The 22,871-nt window shown below is 39.8% G+C and overlaps 1 protein-coding gene across 1 annotated transcript in view; it reads right to left on the reverse strand.

Moving 5' to 3' along the window:
- Nucleotides 1–22,871, reverse strand: part of dnah9l (dynein, axonemal, heavy polypeptide 9 like) — a 668,659-nt gene that overhangs the window by 27,021 nt on the left and 618,767 nt on the right. Inside the window, exons 73-79 of the mRNA XM_070873660.1 lie at nt 18,709–18,836; nt 15,977–16,204; nt 13,943–14,134; nt 11,782–11,901; nt 10,088–10,330; nt 9,361–9,543; nt 7,367–7,482 (exon numbers count right to left, since the gene is read on the reverse strand). Of these exons, the coding sequence (XP_070729761.1) occupies nt 7,367–7,482; nt 9,361–9,543; nt 10,088–10,330; nt 11,782–11,901; nt 13,943–14,134; nt 15,977–16,204; nt 18,709–18,836 (1,210 nt within the window). The remainder of the gene's footprint in view (nt 1–7,366; nt 7,483–9,360; nt 9,544–10,087; nt 10,331–11,781; nt 11,902–13,942; nt 14,135–15,976; nt 16,205–18,708; nt 18,837–22,871) is intronic.

The following is a 22,871-nucleotide window of genomic DNA, read 5'->3' on the forward strand; positions in this document are numbered from 1 at the left end:
TCCAGGACCTCGAGGAGCTGTCGGGTGAGCTGGATACTCTCCCTGGACAGTGACACCATGTCCAGTTGGATGTCTGCCTGTCTGTCAGCAGATCAACTCGCCCTCATACAGAACTTTGTTGCTGCACGCCACTAGTAGTACCAGGAGCCTCGGATGTGTCAAAGCCCGAGAATGTTTGATCATTCTCGGAAGACATGTTTCCCGGTGCCAAAAAAGGTGTGGAGTGCATCTCCGCCCCCCCCCACCACCGCGCACAGTTGGCTCATTGCTGGCGTCTTCCTCCTCTTCCTCCCCCCTCCACATGATGGCCTGATGTGGAGGGTTCATCAGAGGCATACGGTGCGTGCCTGTGACTCTTCATCTGTAAGTAGAAAGCAACAGACCAGTGGTTAGCATCATGGGAGGAGACAGGGTGACATGAGGAAGGCCCATTTGAAGGACCGCCACTATGTAGTCCACAGACACTGCATCACATTGCCCCAACCCTAGTCCACAGACAATGCATCATATTGCCCCAACCCAGCCCAGGGAGTGTGCAGGACTTACCATAACTTTCCAATCCATCTTATAAGATATCAGAAAGCAATCTTATATAATGTGTAAAAATCATCCATGGTAAATAGGGTGCCAAACTAAGCCTAACGATGTGTCATGCATTTTACATAGAAACATACAAAATAGGTGCAGGAGTAGGCCATTCGGCTCTTCGAGCCTGCACCACCATTCAATAAGATCATGGCTGATCATTCACCTCAGTACCCCTTGAGCCCTTTAGCCGTAAGGGCCACATCTAACTCCCTCTTGAATATATCCAACGAACTGGCATCAACAACTCCCTGCGGTAGGGAATTCCACAGGTTAACAACTCTCTTAAGTGAAGAAGTTTCTCCTCATCTCAGTCCTAAATGGTTTACCCCTTATCCTTAGACTGTGTCACCTGGTTCTGGACTTCCTCAACATCAGGAACATTCTTCGTGCATCTAACCTGTCCAGTCCCGGCAGAATTTTATATGTTTCTATGAGATCCCTTCTCATCCTTCTAAACTCCAGTGAATAAAGGCCCAGTCGATCCAGTCTCTCCACATATGTCAGTCCAGCCATCCCTGGGATCAGTCAGGTGAACCTTCGCTGCATTCCCTCAATAGCAAGAACGTCCTTCCTCAGATTAGGAGACCAAAACTGAACACAATATTCCAGGTGAGGCCTCACCAAGGCCCTGTACAACTGCAGTAAGACCTCCCTGCTCCTATACTCAAAACCCCTAGCTATGAAGGCCAACATGCCATTTGCCGCCTTCACCGCCTGCTGTACCTGCATGCCAACTTTCAATGACTGATGTATCATGACACCAAGGTCTCGTTGCACCTCCCCTTTTCCTAATCTGCCGCTATTCAGATAATATTCTGCCTTCCTGTTTTTGCCCCCAAAGTGGATAACCTCACATTTATCCACATTATACTGCATCTGCCATGCATTTGCCCATTCACCTAACCTGTCCAAGTCACCCTGCAGCCTCTTAGCATCCTCCTCACAGCTCACACCGCCACCTAGTTTAGTGTCATCTGCAAACTTGGAGATATTACACTCAATTCCTTCATCTAAATCATTAATGTATATTGTAAAGAGCTGGGGTCCCAGCACTGAGCCCTGTGGCACCCCACTAGTCACTGCCTGCCATTCTGAAAAGGACCCGTTTATTCCGACTCTCTGCTTCCTGTCTGCCAACCAGTTCTCTATCCACGTCAGTACATTTAATTTTGCACACCAATCTCTTGTGTGGGACCTTGTCAAAAGCCTTTTGAAAGTCAAAATACACCACATCCACTGGTTCTCCCTTGTCCACTCTACTAGTTACATTTGTCAAGCATGATTTCCCTTTCATAAATCCATGTTGACTTGACCGATCCTGTCACTGCTTTCCAAATGCGCTGTTATTTCATCTTTAATAATTGATTCCAACATTTTCCCCATTACTGATGTCAGGCTAACCGTTCTATAATTACCCGTTTTCTCTCTCCCTCCTTTATTAAAAAGTGGTGTTACATTAGCTACCCTCCAGTCCATAGGAACTGATCCAGAGTCGATAGACTGTTGGAAAATGATAACCAATGCATCCACTATTTCTAGGGCCACTTCCTTAAGTACTCTGGCTGCAGACTATCAGGCCCTGGAGATTTATTGCCCTTCAATCCCATCAATTTCCCTGACACAATTTCCTGCCTAATAAGGATATCCGTCAGTTCCTCCTTCTCACTAGACCCTCGGTCCCCTAGTACTTCCGGAAGGTTATTTTCCCCCTCCTAATTAAACCCTTTGTCCTGCTCTGCTGAATTCTAATTTTCTCCCAGTCCTCAGGTTTGCTGCTTTTTCTGGCCAATTTATATGCCTCTTCCTTGGATTTAACACTATCCTTAATTTCCCTTGTTAGCCGCGGTTGAGCCACCTTCCCCGTTTTATTTTTACTCCAGACAGGGATGTACAATTGTTAAAGTTCATCCATGTGATCTTTAAATGTTTGCCATTGCCTATCCACCGTCAACCCATTAAGTATCATTTGCCAGTCTATTCTAGCCAATTCACGTCTCATACCATCGAAGTTACTTTTCCTTAAGTTCAGGACCCTAGTCTCTGAATTAACTATGTCACTCTCCATCTTAATAAGGAATTCTACCATATTATGGTCACTCTTCCCCAAGGGGCCTCAGACAACAAGATTGCTAATTAGTCCTTTCTCATTACACATCACCCAGTCTAGGATGGCCAGCCTTCTAGTTGGTTCCTCGACATATTGGTCCAGAAAATCATCCCTAATACACTCCAGGAAATCCTCCACCGTATTGCTACCAGTTTGGTTAGCCCAATCTATATGTAGATTAAAGTCACCCATGATAACTGCTGTACCTTTATTGCACGCATCCCTAATTTCTTGTTTGATGCTGTCCCCAACCTCTACTACTGTTTGGTGGTCTGTACACAACTCCCACTAGCGTTTTCTGCCCTTTGGTATTCCGCAACTCTACCCATACAGATTCCACATCATCCAAGCTAATGTCCTTCCTTACTATCATGTTAATATCCTCTTTAACCAGCAACGCTACCCCACCTCCTTTTCCTTTCTGTCTATCCTTCCTGAATTTTAGGAGGCAACCGACAGACAGTTGGGACCCAGCAGCAGCATCAGAACAAATAGTGTCAGATTTATAATATCAGTAATGAAGGATTGCATGAATGAAAATGGTACTCACTCTGATGATCCTCGTGAGATCATTACATTTTTTTTGACATGGTCCGCCGTTCTCGCAACAGTGCTGGAAGCTGAGACCTCCTCTGCGATCTCCCCCCATATTTTTCTGAAGATTGCTGGGAGGGGTCTACTTGCACCCCTCCTATGTAAATCGCCCCATCTGCTCTCCACAGCAGTAAGTAGTGCCTTGTTTGCTTCATTCGTAAACCTCCTTGCCCTCTATCTTCTTCCATGCTGCTGTGCTCCTCCATGTTCAAAATCAAAAGTCAAATGGCTGATTCAGCCTTGGGTGCACTGCGCGTGGGCGCTCCCTGCCTGCATTAGCGTTTGCGATTGGACAGCTGACCAGAATTGTTGGAAGAAGAAAAAAAAATTGCGCATGCGCAGAAGGGCCAATTTTGAGAAAACATTTTTTTTGCACATGCACAGAAGGGCCAATTATTTTTCGACAGCGGAACTTTTGGCTCCAGCACACAAAATCAGTTGTGCAACGCTAGAGTTAGTGCTAACACTCATTACCGTTTGGCGAAAGTTGCACGCTTTGACGCTAACGCTAACCCGACGCTAAAAAAACACGTTGCTGCGATTTGTGCCTGAAAACGGGCAAAATCGCAAAATCCCGAAAATCCAGCCCTTCATCTCAATGACATTTTTGTTTGGGATGAAATTGCAATTTGTACTTTTAGTGTTATCACCACAGTTAAATACAGGTCGAGAAATGCAATTCAATTACATTCATAAGGTAGTCAAGGTTTCTTAAGTCATTCACAACTAACAATGTCACCAGAAGACAATGGATGGTGTCATTACTGCCACAATATAGAATGACTCCAGGATATAACAAGTAATTTTACAAGACAGCACTCAATCTATCACACAAATGTACGGAATGTTATTTGTAGAAACTAGTCAGTTTCAGGAAGGAGCTGAATGAAGTATGTCTCACAAAATAAGGTTCAAATATGATTGTTTTTTCAATTTCACGCTACTTTCTCTGGTATGTACTGCATCATACTAAAATAAGCAGCTTCATGTACTGATGGTTTGAGGATAATTATATTTTGTGGAGTATGTTGTCTTCTAAAGAAAGATTAAAAACTGTAAGTGTAAACCATTTGCAGTAACAGTTCTGTCTTGCAGAAGAAATGGCATTAATGATAAGTGGGTCTATTTATAGTGAAATCCCAGACTGTGCTTAAAATGATTGAGCCCTGGCAGATCGCATGCTTGATATAATTGGTATACAACAGTGGCTAGCCCAAATTGTACCTGATTATTAATCAAAGTATCCTGAGAGAACCAGATTTTGTATTGTATTGCTGATCTCTCAAACTGTTGTTTTTCTTCACCTGTGGTCATTTCTGACAATGGAGACAAGGTAAATGCGAACTTATTTATAAACACAAAATGGATGGTCTGGGTGAATTATAGATGTGTGTAATGTCTGTCATCTGTTTTTAAACTTGGTCATCAATGAGCAGCTGAGCCACTCTTGTATTCAGAAACTCCAAACTATCTTAATAATACATTCACCCTGGCCATCATTTATTCTATTTATATTGAGCAATTTGTTGTTACTTAAATTTTGAAAGTATTGAATATTAATTCATTGCTACACTACAGAATGTATCAAAATCAAGATTATTTAGATTTTTTTAATAAGTAATTTAAAAATAGCAAATGGAAAGTAATTTTATATATACTCAGCAATTTTGATTATTGGTAGAATCATAGAATCATATAACATTTTCAGCACGGAAGGAGGCCATTTCAGCTCATCGTGTCCGTGCCGGCTGACAAAGATCTATCCAGCCTAATCCCACTTTCCAGCTCTTGGTCCGTAACTTGTAGATTACTGCACTTCAAGTGCACATCCAAGTACTTTTTAAATGTGGTGAGGATTTCTGCCTTTACCACCCTCTCAGGCAGTGAGTTCCAGACCCCCCACCACTCGCTGGGTAAAAAAACTCCCCTCAAATCCCCTCTAAACCTTCTACCAATTACTTGAAATCTATGCTCCCTAGTTGTTGTCTCCTCTGCTAAGGGAAATAGGGTCCTTCTTATCCATTCTATCTAGACCCCTCATAATTTTATACACCTCGACAATATCTCCCCTCAGCCTCCTTTGTTCCAAAGAAAACAAACCCAGCCTATCCAATCTTTCCTCATAGCTAAAATTCTCCAGTCCAGGCAACGCCTCATAAATCTCCTCTGTACCCTCTCTAGTGCAATCACATCTTTCCTGTATTGTGGTGACCAGAATTGCACGCAGCACTCTAGCTGTGGCCTAACTTGTGTTTTATACAGTTCAAGCATAACCTCACTGCTCTTGTATTCTATGCCTTGGCTAATAAAGGCAAGTATTCCATATGCCTTCTTAACCACCTTATCTACCTGGCCTGCTACCTTCAAGGATCTGTGCACATGCACTCCAAGGTCCTTTTGTTCCTCTACGCTTCTCAGTTTCTTACCATTTTTAATGTGTATTCCCTTGCCTTGTTAGCCCTCCCGAAATGCATTACCTCACACTTCTCCAGATTGAATTCCATTTGCCTCTGTGCTGCCCACCTGACCAGTTTAGTGACATCTTCCTGAAGTCTACAGCTTTCTTCTTCATTATCAACTGCACAGCCAATTTTTGTATCATCTGCAAACTTCTTAATTATACACCCTACATTCAAGTCTAAATCATTGCTATATACCAAAAAAAGCAAGGGAATTGGTACTGAGCCCTGTGGAACCCCACTGGAAACAACCTTCCAGTCACAAAAACACCCAGCAACCATTGCCCTTTGCTTCCTGCCTCTGAGCCAAATTTTGGATCCAACTTGTCACTTTGCCTTGGATCCTATGGGCTTTTACTTTTGTGACCAGTCTGCCACGTGGGACCGTATCAAAAGCTTGCTAAAATCCATATACACTACCTCAAATGTACTGCCCTCATCGACCCTCCTTGTTACCTTCTCAAAAAATCAATCGAGTTAGTCAGACACGACTTTCCCTTGACAAATCCATGCTGACTGTCCGTGATTAATTCGGGCCCAAGAAATGAAAAGGCACCTGGTAATTGGGGACTGGGTGGCTAGGTGCCTTTTCATTTCTCGGTCCTGGATTTGAATTTAATCTGAGCTAATAGTGTGACCTCTAATTATAGGGATCCTATATGAAATCAGTTTGGACAGTTTCAACCCAGAACCCAGTTCCCAGTAGGTGTACATCTACAGATTGAAACTGCCCATAACGTGACACTCATGCCAGTTTTTACACCAACATTAGCAATTACTTCATCTACCTCACATATCTAAACTTTGATGGAAGGTAACTAAATTATCTTTTCAGTATAGAATTTCCTGAGGTTAATAGTTTTTGCATAGTAAAGCCTTTTTTTTGCAAAGGAAACACAAAATATGTTATTTTCTCCCTTTCAAAGCTGATATCTTTCATATATTCTTCTCTGTAAAGAACTGGGTTAGTTATCACATCTCCTTATCACATTAAGCAACATTACAAGAAAAACACTTGATTGCATTGAATGGCCCGCTCCTGTCCCGCAACATCCTATGATTCTGTGTTTTCCAACAATTCCAAACTCAAACTTTTCCATGCAGGTTCTAATTAGCATTGCCTTATGACAGAATATTATAGATAACCAGGATAAAGGATTATCTCGTAGCAAGGATGATAAAATATTGGTAAAGAAATTAAGTGAAGGTTACACAGTATAATTTTCATAGTTATTATTTGGCGGAATAAATGTTGCTGTACTGCATGCTGTCATGCACATGAGCACACAAAGTCTTCATTTAGAGTGGATAAGACATTTTCTATTATGACTACTATTAAACATGATTCCTTGCTTGCATTTCTCATACCATACTCGTCCCAAGAGACTCGTTACACATTATGCAAGTGGATACCGAATGGTTTGTGACTAACAGATCAGTGTGATGCATAATAGCTACATCAAAACACTGTCGTACTGGGGGAAAAACTCTCAGCAAAAATCCCAATAAAAGACCGAGCAACACTAATTTCCATACAAGAAATACTGAGCAATTCTAGTGGCACTTTGACAGACAGAATGCCATGCACAAGCTGTTTATGTCTTGACATGCTACTTACCACTGTGCTAGACTGTACATTGATGGATATGCCAGCTTGGTCCAGGTGTCAGGAACATTATCAAAGAAAAGTGCTGTCTGTAGTAGCTCCATCTCTGAGGAAATTGCCAACTCACCCTAACAAAAGCAAGAAGAAATGCACTGTTTGTAGTTTAAAGGAAGTTGTGATACGAAGATGTGATAAATAACCCAGTTCTTTATAGAGAAGAACATATTTAAGTGCAATATTTGAAAAAGGCTGCTATTTCATCAGCTATGAAAGGTAGAAAATTACATATTTTCTGTTTCCGTGCAAGAGTGCTTTCCTATTGCTTCCAATCTAGTTAAAGTTTGTTCAAAATATGAAGAGTACAATAACATTCCGTAGTCAGACATCAGTGTTGCCAAACAGAAAATTGGAATTAAGATTGCAGTTTGCTTTGCTGGCTTTGATAAGCAGAAGGATCAGTTGTAAGAATAAACTTGGAGGAAATGATCCAGAGTTATATTTTCTTTTTGATAACTTTAGCAAAAAAGTAAGAAGGTATGCAACATAGGTGGACTTTCAAAAAGGAGTTAGATGAAGTCCTTACTATTAGGGGGATCAAGGGGTATGGCGAGAAAGCAGGAATGGGGTACTGAAGTTACATGTTCAGCCATGAACTCATTGAATGGCGGTGCAGGCTAGAAGGGCCGAATGTCTATGTTTCTATGTTTCTATGACTATATAGCCAGTGGAATATTCCACCTTGGTGCATGCTATTTTAACCGTTCTTACCCTCCTTAAAATTGATTTATAAACAATAACAAAAAGTGAGAAAAAAACATGTATTTCTGCTAATTAAGATGCAGCACTCTACAGTTTCACGTTCAACTCAAAAAGCAAGTATTTTACTCCAGGTCAGATTTGGAGTTAGTGGGGGAGAAATTGGCCATTGGTACAAAATGAGGATTCGGGTGATGAATTTCGGTTGGTGGTTTCCCGGGCCATTCCCCTCCCCTGAACCACATATGGCTGCCATATTGGAAGTAGCCAACTTCCAAGTGTCCAGGATGCCCGCCTGAAACAGGCCTACCGCCTCTTGAGTATGCTCAATCAGAGTCAAAATGCCAGTTTTAGGATCCCACTCCCAAATTTGTCAAAAATTGGGCGGAGCAGTGTTTATGGGTCGACTGTGGACTAACCAGTGGTCCTTAAAGGAACAGCTGGAGGCCACTGATGAAAAGGCAAGTCATTTAAAAAAAAAATGTTCTGTTTATTTTGAACCAGGAAGAGCCTACCTCCAGAACAGTGCTGCGGACCACTGCCAGCCTGAGCTTGTTCCCCTCCCCTCCCCTCCCCTCTCCTCCTCCCAGGGCTTACTTATGGACAAGCTCTGCAGCGGGCTGGCCAATTTTAAGAAGGTCCCAACCAGTGAGCTGCATTGGGACCCCCTATTGGCATTCTCAGCAGTACAGCAAGAGAAGGCGGTAACTGGGGAGCATAGAGGGCAAGCGAGGCTCATGTCTCGCAGTGGGATGGGCAATAAATGTTGGCCTTCCCAGTAATGCCCACATTCCAAGAATAAATTTAAAAATGGCTTTTCGCTTTGTGTAATAACATCACAAGCATTTTCTTACAATGTCATTATAGATAGCAACTAGAGCAAATCTTCTTCCAATCCTTTTTTTTAATAACCTGTGCAAATCATAAGTCTGTACATTAGTTTTGCTAAAGTATTGAGTAAGCTTTTCTTCTACAGTATTATCTAAGCAAAATGTTACAATTTAATATTAGCATTGGTAGAAAAAGTTAATATAATCCTTCAGAATATACTCATTGTACAATACAGAAAATGTACTATACTACTTTATAAAATTGAACTGTTCATTGTATGATGCCTCAGTTTATCAGAAATAAAATAAGATGAAATGCAATAAAACCTTTTGATTGGAATTATTCATTGAGAAAAACATACAGGAATATATTTATTTGTATTGTACACTTGTGTGTGTGCAATTTTGCGCAAGTCTTACCTTTAGCCCCAGATCAAGTTCCTTTAATGAATGTCTCATTTCTTGAGTTAGGATATTCATTCTTTCACACTCTTGGAAACAGACCAAAATATAAGGTGAACGCTCAGCTGGTTTAGAGGTGATATCAGCCATATTGTATTCCTCTGGTAGTTTTTCCAATATATCATCCAAGATAGCCTTTACCTTTTAAAAGTAATACAAATTGATTGTTAAACCGGATTCTTATTTAATTTGCTATAATAATATTTTATTAAAAGTAATATAAAATGATTTTCCTCATTTCTTAATCTTCAATGATTCCTTCAGTTTCATTTTCCTCTTGCATTTTATAAAAATATCAATAGATTTGTGTCAAGTACATTTTGAATATTAAAACCAATATCTTAATTCAGTAAAGCTTTATGCTAAATTAATTTAAGCTTATTTGGGTTACCTTTTCCTGCCAATACATATGTCAATTGTTCAGTTGTTTAGCAAAGCAAAAAGTATATTGAAACTAATTGCTTAATTTGTTGTCAATACAAAATCATTCTGCTGTGAATACGGCATAAAGGCCAATGTAAAACATTTCTCCATTTATTATGTACTATGCCCAAAATGTAGTTCAGTCACAACTCAACTAACTGGTAATTTTACATTTTATTTTCATTAATAGAAAATGATTGAATAATAAAAAGTGAATAGTCTGAAAGTATTGCGTTAGTTTGCAAGTTTATAATTTTCTGACCTTTTCTTCAACAGTCTGTGTTGCTCCTTCACCAGTTATCGATTCCCTAGGCTGCATTTCCAATAAAGTATGGAGAAGACTGGCTGAAGTTACAGTCAGGAATTCAATCTCTGCATTTGAGTGGAGACCATAATGTACAGGACTTTCAGGTGGTAACATTTCATCAATGTACCTGTGATAACCATTGTAATCAAGATTTGATGGGGCTACAAAACCAGGAGCTAAAGCCATTTTTCTTTCAAACTGTAACAAAACAAGAAACAAGGATAAAGTGTAAAAGAAATCAATGCGAAGTACCTAATTTATTAGAGTATGTTCACCATCATAATGTAGTGCTATGTTCTTACTCATTTAAACAATGTTAAACTCATTACTAACTTTTTTGTTGAAGGGAAGCACACAAAGACTTTGAAATAAAACCAGTAAATGGTGGAATTATGCAGCTGATTCTTCAGTATCTGAAAAGAAGAAATGGGCCAATGGTTTTGGTGAAGACCGTTCATCAGAATTTGGAAAAGAAAAGCAAGAAAGATTCTTTTCAAATACAGTACTGATCAAACAAGGAGAAAAGTGAAGATAGGAGGTAAAGATTAAGAGTATGCTAATTATGGGTTTAATCGACTGGAATCAGTTTAAAAAAAAAGTTAAACAGAGATGAAAATATGTGCTGATATATATCATCATCATAGGTGGTCCCTCGAACAAGGATGACTTGCTTCCACATGGGTTCACAGATGTTTCAATGAAGGACCCGATATTCCAGTCCTGAACTCCAACTCCACAGCAAGGGTTGGGAGCAAAAATAAAAGGTTTAAAATTTGCTAGCAATCAGAATTTCAAAGTCACAATCTACCCCCTCTTATCCAAAATACTACGAATACTGGAAATCTGAAATATAAACATAAAGTGCGTGAAATATTCAACAGGTCAGACAGCATCTTTGGATAGAGAAAGAGAGGCCGGAATTTTTACATTTGGATCTGCTGGGAGCAAGGGGGCCTGGTAGATTGCAGAAATGCTGGAAGTCTGGGTTTCCCCGCACACTGGATATGTAACTCTACAGTGTGCGTGTGACGTCACGAACAGGTTCCCTGCCCAGAAGTTAGCCTGATTTCTGACGAAAGGTCACTGACCTGAAATGTGTTTCTCTGTCCACAGATGCTGCCCGGCCCTCTTATCCCACTCCTGATATGCCACTTGTCTCACTCACCGGAAGGCTCTATGATAATGAGAATAATCAAGGTATTTTTTATTCCAGGAAAGGGGAGAGTATAATGAGTAAAGGAAAAATAAAAGAGGAAACAAAAAGTAGAGAGAAAAGTGAAAGGGAAGTAAAATCACAGGTGAAGAAGATCAAGACAAAAGTAGAGAAGAAAAACAGAAGTGATTGAGTGGAATATATAAGATTTGCTGATGTTTTTTCATAGACTTACCAATGTCCGTAGCTATTCAGTTGTGACAGGTGTCCCAAAAATGTTTGAGAATCAATAATTTACATAACAATGTGAAAACATGGAAGGTTAATACTTGACAATTTGTTTGCACATTATTATTGATTTAAAACAGAAGAATTATCTAGATTTTATTCTGTACTAGACCACTGATCACAAATTTCCAGTAGGGGGAGCCCCAGCTCCAATAACATATGAAACTTCCCTGTACAATTCAGAATCATATTCACCAAGACAAAATACCTGGTTTGGTTGCATGTACTCTTCTAAATACGTATGACACAGCCTTCTGTCCCAGTCATCAGTAATATGTCCACCATACATAATTTCACCAAACAGGTAACGCAGATCTTCCCATGGTACCTAAAACCCCAAATAATTTACTCAGTGTTCAAATTTTAAAACAGTATGAATAAGTTCAATATTTATGATGGAATAATATTTCAATACCAATGAATACTTTATACATATCTTTAATTAATGTGGTTATAATAAACTTAACTTAGTGAGCCTTCTACTGTAATAAACAGGGAGATGATCAGAGAATAAGCAAAGCGACCCATCAACAGTAACCTCGCAGCTCTCATATAAACAATAAATCATCCATGGGATAAATATAATAGTGCACCACTGTTGATGCATTCTTGATATTCTTTCACTCATGCATAACTGACTGACTGAATTATGGGTCTTTCACACGCCAAAAAGATTTTTAATAATGCAGCATCAATGACATAAAACCTTAAAATTTTACACCAAATTTATCATCTGTTTGATAATGGGATGATCAAGCTTGTCCAATAAATAAAGTACATTTCATCTGCCTAATATTGATACACTCATAGGTACCTTAACACCTGAAAGACAGACTCAGATGCCAAAGGAAAAAAGTTATTATTGTAAAAACATTTTTATTATTAATATATTTATAGAAATAGGAACAACATTCTAGTAAGTCAGTAAATAAAGAAAAAAATACAGAATTTAAAAGACACTGCTCATGCTAGGCGATATGCTCAGCCCCAGATGGACAGAAATCAGATGACTTCATGGACCCTCCGATATCAGTTGCAGATTCCCAGAACCCAGTTTGAAGACCCAAGGCCTAGAATAAAACATCGACAGTTTCATTTGATGATCTGTTTTTGGAAATTTACATGGACCTTTTTGTCCTTCTAACTAAATTGCTTTTTAAACCAGAAATAGTAAAATATGTTTTAAGTGATGACAAATAAAGGTCACGCGTTAAATGGCTTTTTGCCATATCTTGGTAGATGTGTGTCCAAAATGCCAAACTGATCCCAATTCATCAATTTCAACTTACAGTTGTCAGGCTGACTGGAGAGAATGGAAATGTCACCCAGCACAACAGAGTGAAATCCATCAGCTGAGACATAACTACTGCAATCGAGAAATCAGGGAGGGCTGGCAGTTCAGTAATAGTATTGGATCACTGTTAGAGAATAATGGTGACATGTCTGCTCGTAGTATCATAGTCTTGCCTGTTCTTCCATCCATATCTTAATGGTTTAATCATAATATTTGAGCCCTAGCCATTAGGTATAATGCACTATGAAGTAAAGTTAATTCATGCACTGCTGCATAGAGTTTATAAGGAATTTAACAAAAATTATTAATGGGGGAAAAAAAACAAAACTCTGGCCATTTTCCTTGCCTGCCAGTGAATTGGCCAAGAAAACAGTTCTATAAATCCTAATAACTTAATGAAGTAGTCCTTTTCTGTGCAACAGATGAAAGTTCAAGGAATTTGAAACATGGAAAATAAACTTTGAGAATGCGACAGGGAACAAGTTTTCAAAATATATAGGAAAAGCATACCATTCGCTTTGTCACCCAACAAATTCAAATTGGTGCCCATACAAAAATTCTGAGATTTAATAATTTTGATTAATCAGAAGCTTTACAAATTTTGTAATTTTCAGTGCTTCTTGCATTTTCGGAGCTATGATCAAAAACTGGAAACATTTCAGACATCCAAACATGAGCACCACCATTTCACAGTAATAATTGTAGTCAGTAACAGTGCAGATTCACCAAATGCAGCTTCAAAATCAGTCAGCAGAAGCCATTTAAAATTGTTTGAGAGTCACGGGACACTCCATACACAAACTATCAAACCAGAATTACCAGTTAAACTTTGGGGGTGGATATCGAGAGGGAGAGAGCGAGAGAGACTTCCCTGCTCGGCCTTTCACTATATTTGAAACCAAGGTTATATGGTCTGGGCTATTTAGTATTGTGACTGTTCTACTTAGTTTCTCCCAGAAAAGTTAATTCAAAATACCAAATTCTGTATTATATTCTCCACACACTTATACTGGATAAATAAAATTCCTCCAAACTAATTTCTGTAAAATTAGAATCTCTCATGTCATTACAGTACCTGAGCATTAGCTTCCAAATAGCTGTATAAAACATGGACTGAGATTGTCAAGTCTCCAGTATTAAAAGGATACTTTCGATTCCAGCCCTGAGGTCCAAATTTACGCCGTTCAGCAACACAGGCATGGAAATAGCATAATGAAAACAGTATTGTCTTAAACTCGTATTCACGAGAGCATTGGTCTAGAGTATCCTGCGATGAAGGTAAACAGAATGTGCTTAATATAACAAATGCAAGTCAGATCATCATAATACAGATGTCAGCCAGTGGTGCATGTGGACTTTTTATTTGGTTCTCAGAGCACAACATCAAGATAATTGTAGTGTTCATTTCACCCATCAATAAAGTATCAGTAAAGATCTCTGCTTGCATATAACAGTCTGGTCCAGACCAAGATTAGCTGCTGTTATGCACAATTATAGAACCAGACCATCACATTCAACATTCCCAATTTGTAAATAACCTACAAACATGGGGAATACATATTATACACATAGATGGGGAAAAGTAAGAGATCCAAAAAAAACTAAGTATCAAAAGGTGCAAGATTCCATTTAAGTTTGCTTTGCTAGGTTCCTTTCCTTCAAAAAAGCTCGATACGTTTTTAAGGATTAGAATTTCTCTTTCTAAAGTATTTTTTCCTTTCTTGGATCCCAAAGTCACAGCCCATCTACTGTTGAAAAGGTGGCTAGGTGACCTTCACGCAGGCCCCTGCCAATACTGCTTTGAACTAACCATTTTGAGACAAACTAGTGTCCATTGGCTGACCTTTGATTTTTGTTCCTTCATTCCATGTGGGAAAGCATCTGGTTTCCACTCAGCATCTGCCCAAAAAGGGCATGGGTGAGATATGAAACTCTGTGCATGGAGTATTTTAAACACCAATCCCCACGCTAACCCTGCCATACGTCAGCATCAATGGGCTCCAACACACGGTGACACCAAGCCTCGTTTAAATTTTTGTAGATTTGCAAATATATTGCACTGCTTTGAGCTTGAAGCCAAATGTGGAAAAAAAATCAATGGCTCGTAATTTGCAGTCAGTGGTGATACAACAGTAATCGTCGCTGACCTTGAAGAAAGCTGTTCACAGATCTTGCGATCTCTGTGGTGAAAACTTTAGGTTTCTTGACGTGTAATTGATTGTAGTGCTGTGAATAGGGAATTCCTAGCGTAGTGCAGCAGTGACATCATCAAGCTGCCTAAGCAGCCAATCACACTGAAGAATTCTCACAGACATCAACCAAGAAGTAAAATGCACCGATTATGTGCACTTTTAAAAAATGTTACAGAGAGTGAAATAAAGATTGGGATATACACATGGGGTTAAGGTAGAAGCTGAAACAGCATGAAAATCTTCAAAAACTTTTTTTTAAATTGTAATTTTTTACCATAATTTGACATTGCACAAATAAAACATTAGTTTTTCAGGGTTGGAATGGTTGCTTAGCAGTCAATACGCTGTTAAAATATCAGTTACACCTATTCCAACAAGGCTTAACATTTAATATGGTATTTAACAGTGATATTAGCGTGGAAATGCTCAAGTTTTCATCAGTTTCACTGATTTTGAGGGGGTGGGGAGTGGGGAAAGGGGTCCACAGCGCAGCCTGTGTCAGAGCAGTGAATGACTGACCAAAATGCCAGGATTTCTGCATTCAGACCTGAAGTTACGGTCTGGTTTTAGAAGGGTAATGGCGGCAAATAGTGATCGTTCGCCGTCATTACCCACCACAAAATTTGGGCCAATATCTAAGGGTTAAAAAGGACCTCACTTTAAAGACCAGTGTAAAAACAAAGCCTCAAAACTGAGGAAAAAGCAAATGCATAATCAGTAGTGTCTCCTTCCAACAGCAAAGCATTTCACACCCAGAACTCTAGGCCAACAGTTTCAAAAAATATGGTTCAACAGTTCTTGTAAAACAAGTCACTGTTCCCAGTTCCCCATCTTTGTTTCTGCCCCATGCACAGAATATTTAAGTTGCAAATCACTCCTTACTGTCTGCCAAAATATTGAAATGATATCAGCCATACCTGATCAAAATTATCCAAAGCTGCATGGAGATTAGCCAGCATACCAGTTGGTGGTTCATTGGTAATTTTAACTGAATTCTCAAGGATTCCTTGCGGAATAATGTGCTCTTCAGAAGTTGGAGCAGATTCTGCACTCATGAACACACGAAAGTCTGGATGTGATCCTTCACTGTACTTCTCAATAAGCTGTTCTAAATTGCTGAGCCATTTAGCCACTAAATGAATATTCTGCAGGTCATTTGAACAATGTTATTTTTAGTCATTAAAAATTGTTACATACAAACAAATTATATACATATCTATTTAATTTTATACATCACATATCAATTCGTAATACCTCAAACTTTGTTTCCATTTCTTAAACATGAGACCCTTGGAAGAGAGAATAAAGAACAGCTCAAATGAATAGCTACATATATAGATATTAAGGTATTGAAATTCAGATTACTCGTTGCTCTAAAGTAAATGAGAAAAGAAGAAAAAAGTAAAGGTCAACATTCCAAAAAAATTGTAGTCAGAATTGTGTGGTACATATGTAAATGTACAAAGCACTTAAAGCAAAAATGAGGACGACTGTAAAAAACTTCAGGAAGGCATAAACAGGGATTAGCAGAATGGACAGAGAGGGGACAAATGTAACTTAATGTGGGTAATACATTTTGGGAGAAAAAAAACAACAAATGGGAGTATACACTCACTGGAAAGATGCTGAAGCATGTAAATGAACTGAGACATCTAAGGGTTCAAATATATAATTCTCAAAAGTATGAGTGCAGGTAGATAGAAGTAAACAAAATTTTGGATTTTATAAATAGGGGCATAGAGTTCAAGAGTGCAGACGTTATAATGGATTTATTAAAAAAAAGGTTAGTACCCAGTTGGAGTACTGTGTAGTTTTGTGTGCCCCATTATAGAAACAACATTAAAGCAATGGAGAGTGTACAGTGTAGATTCAACAGGATGATGAAAGGAATGGGAAACCAGTTATGAGGATTCTGGGATTATTTCCACTGGGAACTGAAGTGGTACCAATGTATTCAGAGAGTGGCAAATACAGTTTAAATACAGATAAATATAAAGTAGCACATTCTGGGAGGGGGGGAAGAAATGGCAAATAGAAAAGCAGAGTATTTTTTAAATGGTGAGAGATTGGGAAATGTTGATGTTCAGATCGACCTGGGTATCCTTGTACACGAATCACTGAAAGTTAACATGCAGGTACAGCAAGCAATTAAGAAAGCAAATGGTATGTTGGCCTTTATTACAAGAGGATTTGAGTAGAAAAATAAATTTTATTGCAATTAATTAGGGCCCTGATGATACCGCACCAGTTTTGATATCCTTACCAGAGGAAGGATATACTTGCCATAGATGGAGTGCAACGAAGGTTCACTAGACTGATACCTGGAATGGGAGGATTGTCCTATGAGGAGAGATTGAGCAGACTAGGCCTATATTCTGTAGAGTTTAAAAGAATGGGAGGTGATCTCATTGAAACATACAAAATTTTACAGGGCTGGATAGGGTAGATGCAGGGAGCACATTTCCTCTGGCCGGGGAGTCGAACCAGGGATCTAGACTCCCCACAGTCTCAGAATAAGGGGTCGGCCATTTAGAACTGAGTTGAGGAGAAACTTCTTCACTCAGAGGGTGGTGAATCTTTGGAATTCTCTACCCCAGAGGGCTGTGGAGGCTCAGTTTTTATGTATATTCAAGACAGAGATCGATAGATTTTTGAATATGGGAATCATGGGATATGGGGCAGTGCAAGAAAGTGGAGTTGAGGTAGATCCTGATTCTAATTCTTATGTTCTTATGTAAACAGATGTATACTCTTTGTGTTAAAAAGTAGAGAAACACAGATTTAGGGAAGCAAATATACATCTTTAAAGATGGGAGAGGAAATAGAAAAAGTCAAATAAAATCACAGTAAGGTCACCTAAAACTGGATACGACAGTGCTGACATTCCTCTGTTTTGTGGCAGAGAATGTTCAGTTCCCCGACAAAAAGAAGGGCGAATATCATTTGCATTGCTCTGGGATTTTTAAGTTTTTCCTCAAAGGGTAGTGGCATGCTTGTACATGGAGCTGGTCCTAACATTCAAAGTGCATTTAAAGGAAATAGGAATGATGTAACACCATTCCCAACCTCATTTTCTTTCCCAACATAGATGGACGCTCATTTGGAGGAGCACCCAGTAAAAGCAGGTCCTGAGCCTACTGCTTAAATGGTTTATCTAGGGAGACACATGTAATTGATGTCCAATGAGAATGTTAGCCTGGACAAAAAAAGAGAGTATACTTACAGAAGTAAGGGAACATATGCATTTTTGTACTGTTACAGTTTATATGATATTAGCATTAGAGTTTAACATATAACAGATAGAAGTCCTCTTGACACAATAAAAAATGTTTTAGTCTCATTTTATGCACTGATCACCCGATTTTTCTACAGCGAGATTTTATTTCACAATAACATCCAATCTCTTGTAACAATCCACAAGAGAGGCAACAAAAGTTAAAAACCTGAAGCAAAGTGGAAAATTTTAAATGATAGTTGGGCTGGCTAGTGTATTACAAGAGTGTAATGCAGGCTTTAGAAATAGAGTTATGACACTTTATGAACTTCTTGATCATATTGTAGTCTTACAACCACTGCAGCTATCTTTTAAATCAAATAATTAAAAGAATACCCATCACAGTGCAATCATGCCTCCAACAGCCTAACTTGCCTGCAGGATAACCCAGTGTCCTTCTTTAGATGCTTTTGTCACAGCTTGTTCAGCTACTGCCTCTTGCCCTTGGCCGAGGGATACATTGTGGAGTTTTCCAGAATCTATGGTGAAGCCAAGCTTTTTTCCTGTGCAATACAATACTAATATATCAGGGCAATATTTGTTCAATAAATTAATTTATGTCTAAACTAGGAAGGCAAAATGGCGACATTTTACTAGCAGGGCACTAGCAACTATGTCTGTTTCGTCAGATATGAATTCAATTACATCTGGATGCGCAAGCCATCAGTGTCGGAAGGTACTTCATCCCTCAATTACTCCACGAAGGCAGTGGTACCTGTTCGAAATATGGCAAGTTTAAGCCAATTTCTGGTCACTTTAATAATCAGGATCAACTGTAAAACCAATCTGGTGAATATATTGTGTTTAATCATAGTTTAAGACAGACTATAACATTAGATATATAGCAAAAACATACAATCGTAACAGGTAGTTGATACTGATTCTGATTGGACAAACGGCTGGTGCACATGAGCAGTTCTCTGGCTTGCAGTCTCTCTGTTCAGAGCTTCCGTTGGTAAAGCATGGGATCACTTGAAAAGTGTTCGACCAGCTCGACTTCTGTTTCGCTCTCCCCTCACATCATTTATGAGAGCAACCTTGAGGAGGCTGCTTTTATTCCATTTTTAGGGATAGGCCTGATCCTGGATATTGACAAGGCCTTTTGACCTTTAGAGGTTGCCCTAAAAACTTAATATCCAATAAGGGTTCTAGTTATTTTTCTCGATTCTCGAAACAAAGCCCGCCCAAAAGATGTCTTACGATTTTGGTCACGTCATCATTTATACCTTATCGAAGTTGCTTTTCTGTAGAATTCCTTTCATCTCTCTGTCTCTATTCCCTTGGTTACAATCAATACAAAACCTAGTCCTCTATCCTTTGAACTTATGAAGCCAAACCAGAGCTTTGTCACTTTAACCAGTCTTTACGAGTTAGCAAACTGCCTGTGTTTACATTAATTCCTACAAACTTCCTTCAATTCTAAGCCTTTTCTATGCAAATTGTCTTAAAGATATATAAACAAACTGAAGCTTTAACGTGAAAACCACAGATAATAGTTGTCATAGTGCAAAATACAATAACATCTCAGAAGGGTTCTGAGCACCTACTAACAGTCTAAGAGATATCTCGTCTCCAAGTTCTAAATAACAATTTAAAACACAGCATACGTATCAGTTTAATACATTTTGAGGCATCCCTGATTTCTAAATTACCACTCTATCTATGTCCGTCCTTTTAAAAAGTGAATTAATTATGTTTAGTGATTATAACCTCGTTTCTTACAATTTTGTGCCATAGCTTACAAAATTCCTGGCCAATAAAAATATTGTAGCAAATGATGTTATATACATTCCACCCTTGGTGTACAGCAAATAGAATGCTACAGAGCACTCTCAATCGTTTGGTGAGATATGAGCAACACACTAAGATTCCACCACAGCTGGCTGTATTGATACTACATTGGTTTCGTTGTGATTTCGCTCCTCACCTGACTCCTCGTGATCATGCATAGTACCTCTAGATTAGAATCTAAGGGGTAGAAATTGCCCCGCCGCCCGAAACAGGGAGCATGCACTTGGTTTGGTTTTTACCGCAGCTGCGGTTCAGGTCGCCTCTTGAGCGACATTCCGCTCTTTGCTGTTTTTTTTTTAAACTTGCTCTTAATGGGGGCGGTGACGACACTTGAGGGGCGGACACGCGGCAGTGGCAACACCCAAGGGGTGGAAGTTAGGGGTGGTGCAGAGTGACAAAGGGACATTGGAGTGCATGTCCACAGATCCCTGAAGGTAGCAGGCCAGGTAGATAAGGTGGTTAAGAAGGCATACGGAATACATGCCTTTATTAGCACAGGCATAGAATGCAAGAGCAGGGAGGTTATGCTTGAACTGTATAGAACACTAGTTAGGCAACAGCTAGAGTACTGCGTGCAGTTCTGGGTCACCGCATTACAGGAAGGATGTGATTGCACTAGAGAGGGTACAGAGGAGATTTATGAGGATGTTACCTGGACTGGAGAATTTTAGCTATGAGGAAAGATTGCATAGGCTGGGGTTATTTTCTTTCTAACAGAGGAGACTGAGGGGAGATCTTATTGCCGTATAAAATTATGAGAGGCCTAGATAGATTGGATAGGAAAGACCTAGTTCCCTTAGCAGAGGGGTCAATAACCAGGGGGCATAGATTTAAAGTAATTGGTTGGAGGTTTAGAGGGGATTTGAGGAGAAATGTATTCACCCAAGAGGGTGGTGGGGGTCTGGAACTCACTGCTTGAAAGGGTGGTAGAGGCAGAAACCCTCACCACATTTAAAAAGTATTTGGATGTGCACTTGAAGTGCTGTAACCTGCAAGGCTACGCACCAAGAGCTGGAAAGTGGAAGTAGGCTGGATAGCTCTTTGTCGACTGCGCGAGCATGATGGGCCGAAAATACCTCCTTCTGTGCTGTAAATTTCTATGATCTCTTCTATGATTCTATGAAATTAATTAACACTTACAGGTATGGGCTAGGTGGGGCCAGTAAGCCTAGCTTTGTAAAGCGGTCATGCTTGACTAATTGAATTTAGTGAAGAATCAGAGGGCTCAAGTTTCGCCCTGAGTTGCTCCTATTTTTTTGGAGCAACTAGTTTAGAATGGAGCATCTTAGAAATTGCAATTCTTGGCATTTAGTTTGCTCCAGTTCTAGTGCGTTAGAATAGTTTCATTTCAGAACAGTTTTTTTTTCTAAAAGGGGGCGTGTCCAGCCACTTACACCTATTTTGCAAGTTTAGACAGCGAAAACTTACTCCAAACTAACTTAGAATGGAGTAAGTGTAGATTTTTGTACGCTCAGAAAAATCTTGCCTACACTTTAGAAATTAGGCGTAGGGAATGAAAGATGGGGGGGGGAAAGGGAAGTTTACAAGCATTAAACACTTCACTTTGACAAATAAAGAGCCATCATCAATAATAAATGATCAATAAATCAACCAATAAAGCAATCAAAAAAAATTACATAAAAAAAATAAAAAATCAATCAATAAATAAAAAATTAAGTTTCTACTCATCTACTGCAGCACCGGGAGCCCTCCAACAGCGTGCTGGGATGGGCCTCCCCAGGAGATGCCGGTCAGGCGGGGCCCACCGCTGACCAGCACTTAGGGCGGGCCCTGCCGCTGACCAGCACTTCGGGCGGGCCCCGCCATCGCTGACGACGCCACTTCGGGCGGGGCCCGCACCCAGGAGATGCCGGGCCGCTGCTGAGGACTTCGGGCGGGACCCGCCCCCAGCGAGATGCCAGGTGGGCGGGCCATGCCGCCGACGAGGTAAGGGCTGTTAGGCCACTCGGCCCGGGATAGGGGCGATGTCCCTTCGGCCAGGGATAGGATCATCGCTCGGAGACAGGACGCGCTGGGGGGGCCAGGAGCTACTGCGCATGCGCGCAGCTGCCGGCACTGTTTCTGGTGCAGGGCTGTAGCTCCGCCCCCAGCAGCTCCTGCTGCGCCGTGCCGAGCTGGAAACAGGCCTACAGATATTGGCGAACCGCGAGGAAGTATTCAACGCAATTTTTGTTCTACAAATTAGGCGGGCCTCTCCGATGTGCGCCATTCTAGCGGGGGTCCGAAACTTGAGCCCAGAGTGTGTGATAACGGCAATGTGGTGTATCCTTTACCTATGGATTTCAGTAAGCATTTGATTAAGTGCCCCATAAAAGACTTGATACTAATGTTAATGCATATGCTTTTAAAGAGAATTTCGATGCATGGCAAGAGAGAAAATTAAGGATTAAGAAACAAAAAGTAGGGGTAAATAAATGTTTTTCAGATTGGTGGAATATGGCTAAATCTTTAGGGATTTGTGCCTATGTCCAAATCATTTTTATAAATGGAAAACAAGCGATCCCATCAAAGAGAAATATCATCACAATTTGGTGATCATCAAATTAAAAGCATAGAAACTTGAGGAAGAATTCAAATGACAGGTTAGTGGAATGAGCAAAAAGTTGGCAGATGCAATACAGTCCAGAAGAATGTGAAGTAGTATATTTGGGAGAAAAAAGTGAACAATGATTCCTTAAATGATAATATTTTTTAAAAGGAAAGGAACAATTACTGTTTTTCGTTAT

This window comes from Pristiophorus japonicus, chromosome 3 (genome assembly GCF_044704955.1).
Source record: "Pristiophorus japonicus isolate sPriJap1 chromosome 3, sPriJap1.hap1, whole genome shotgun sequence".
In the NCBI taxonomy this organism is placed as follows: Eukaryota; Metazoa; Chordata; class Chondrichthyes; family Pristiophoridae; genus Pristiophorus; species Pristiophorus japonicus.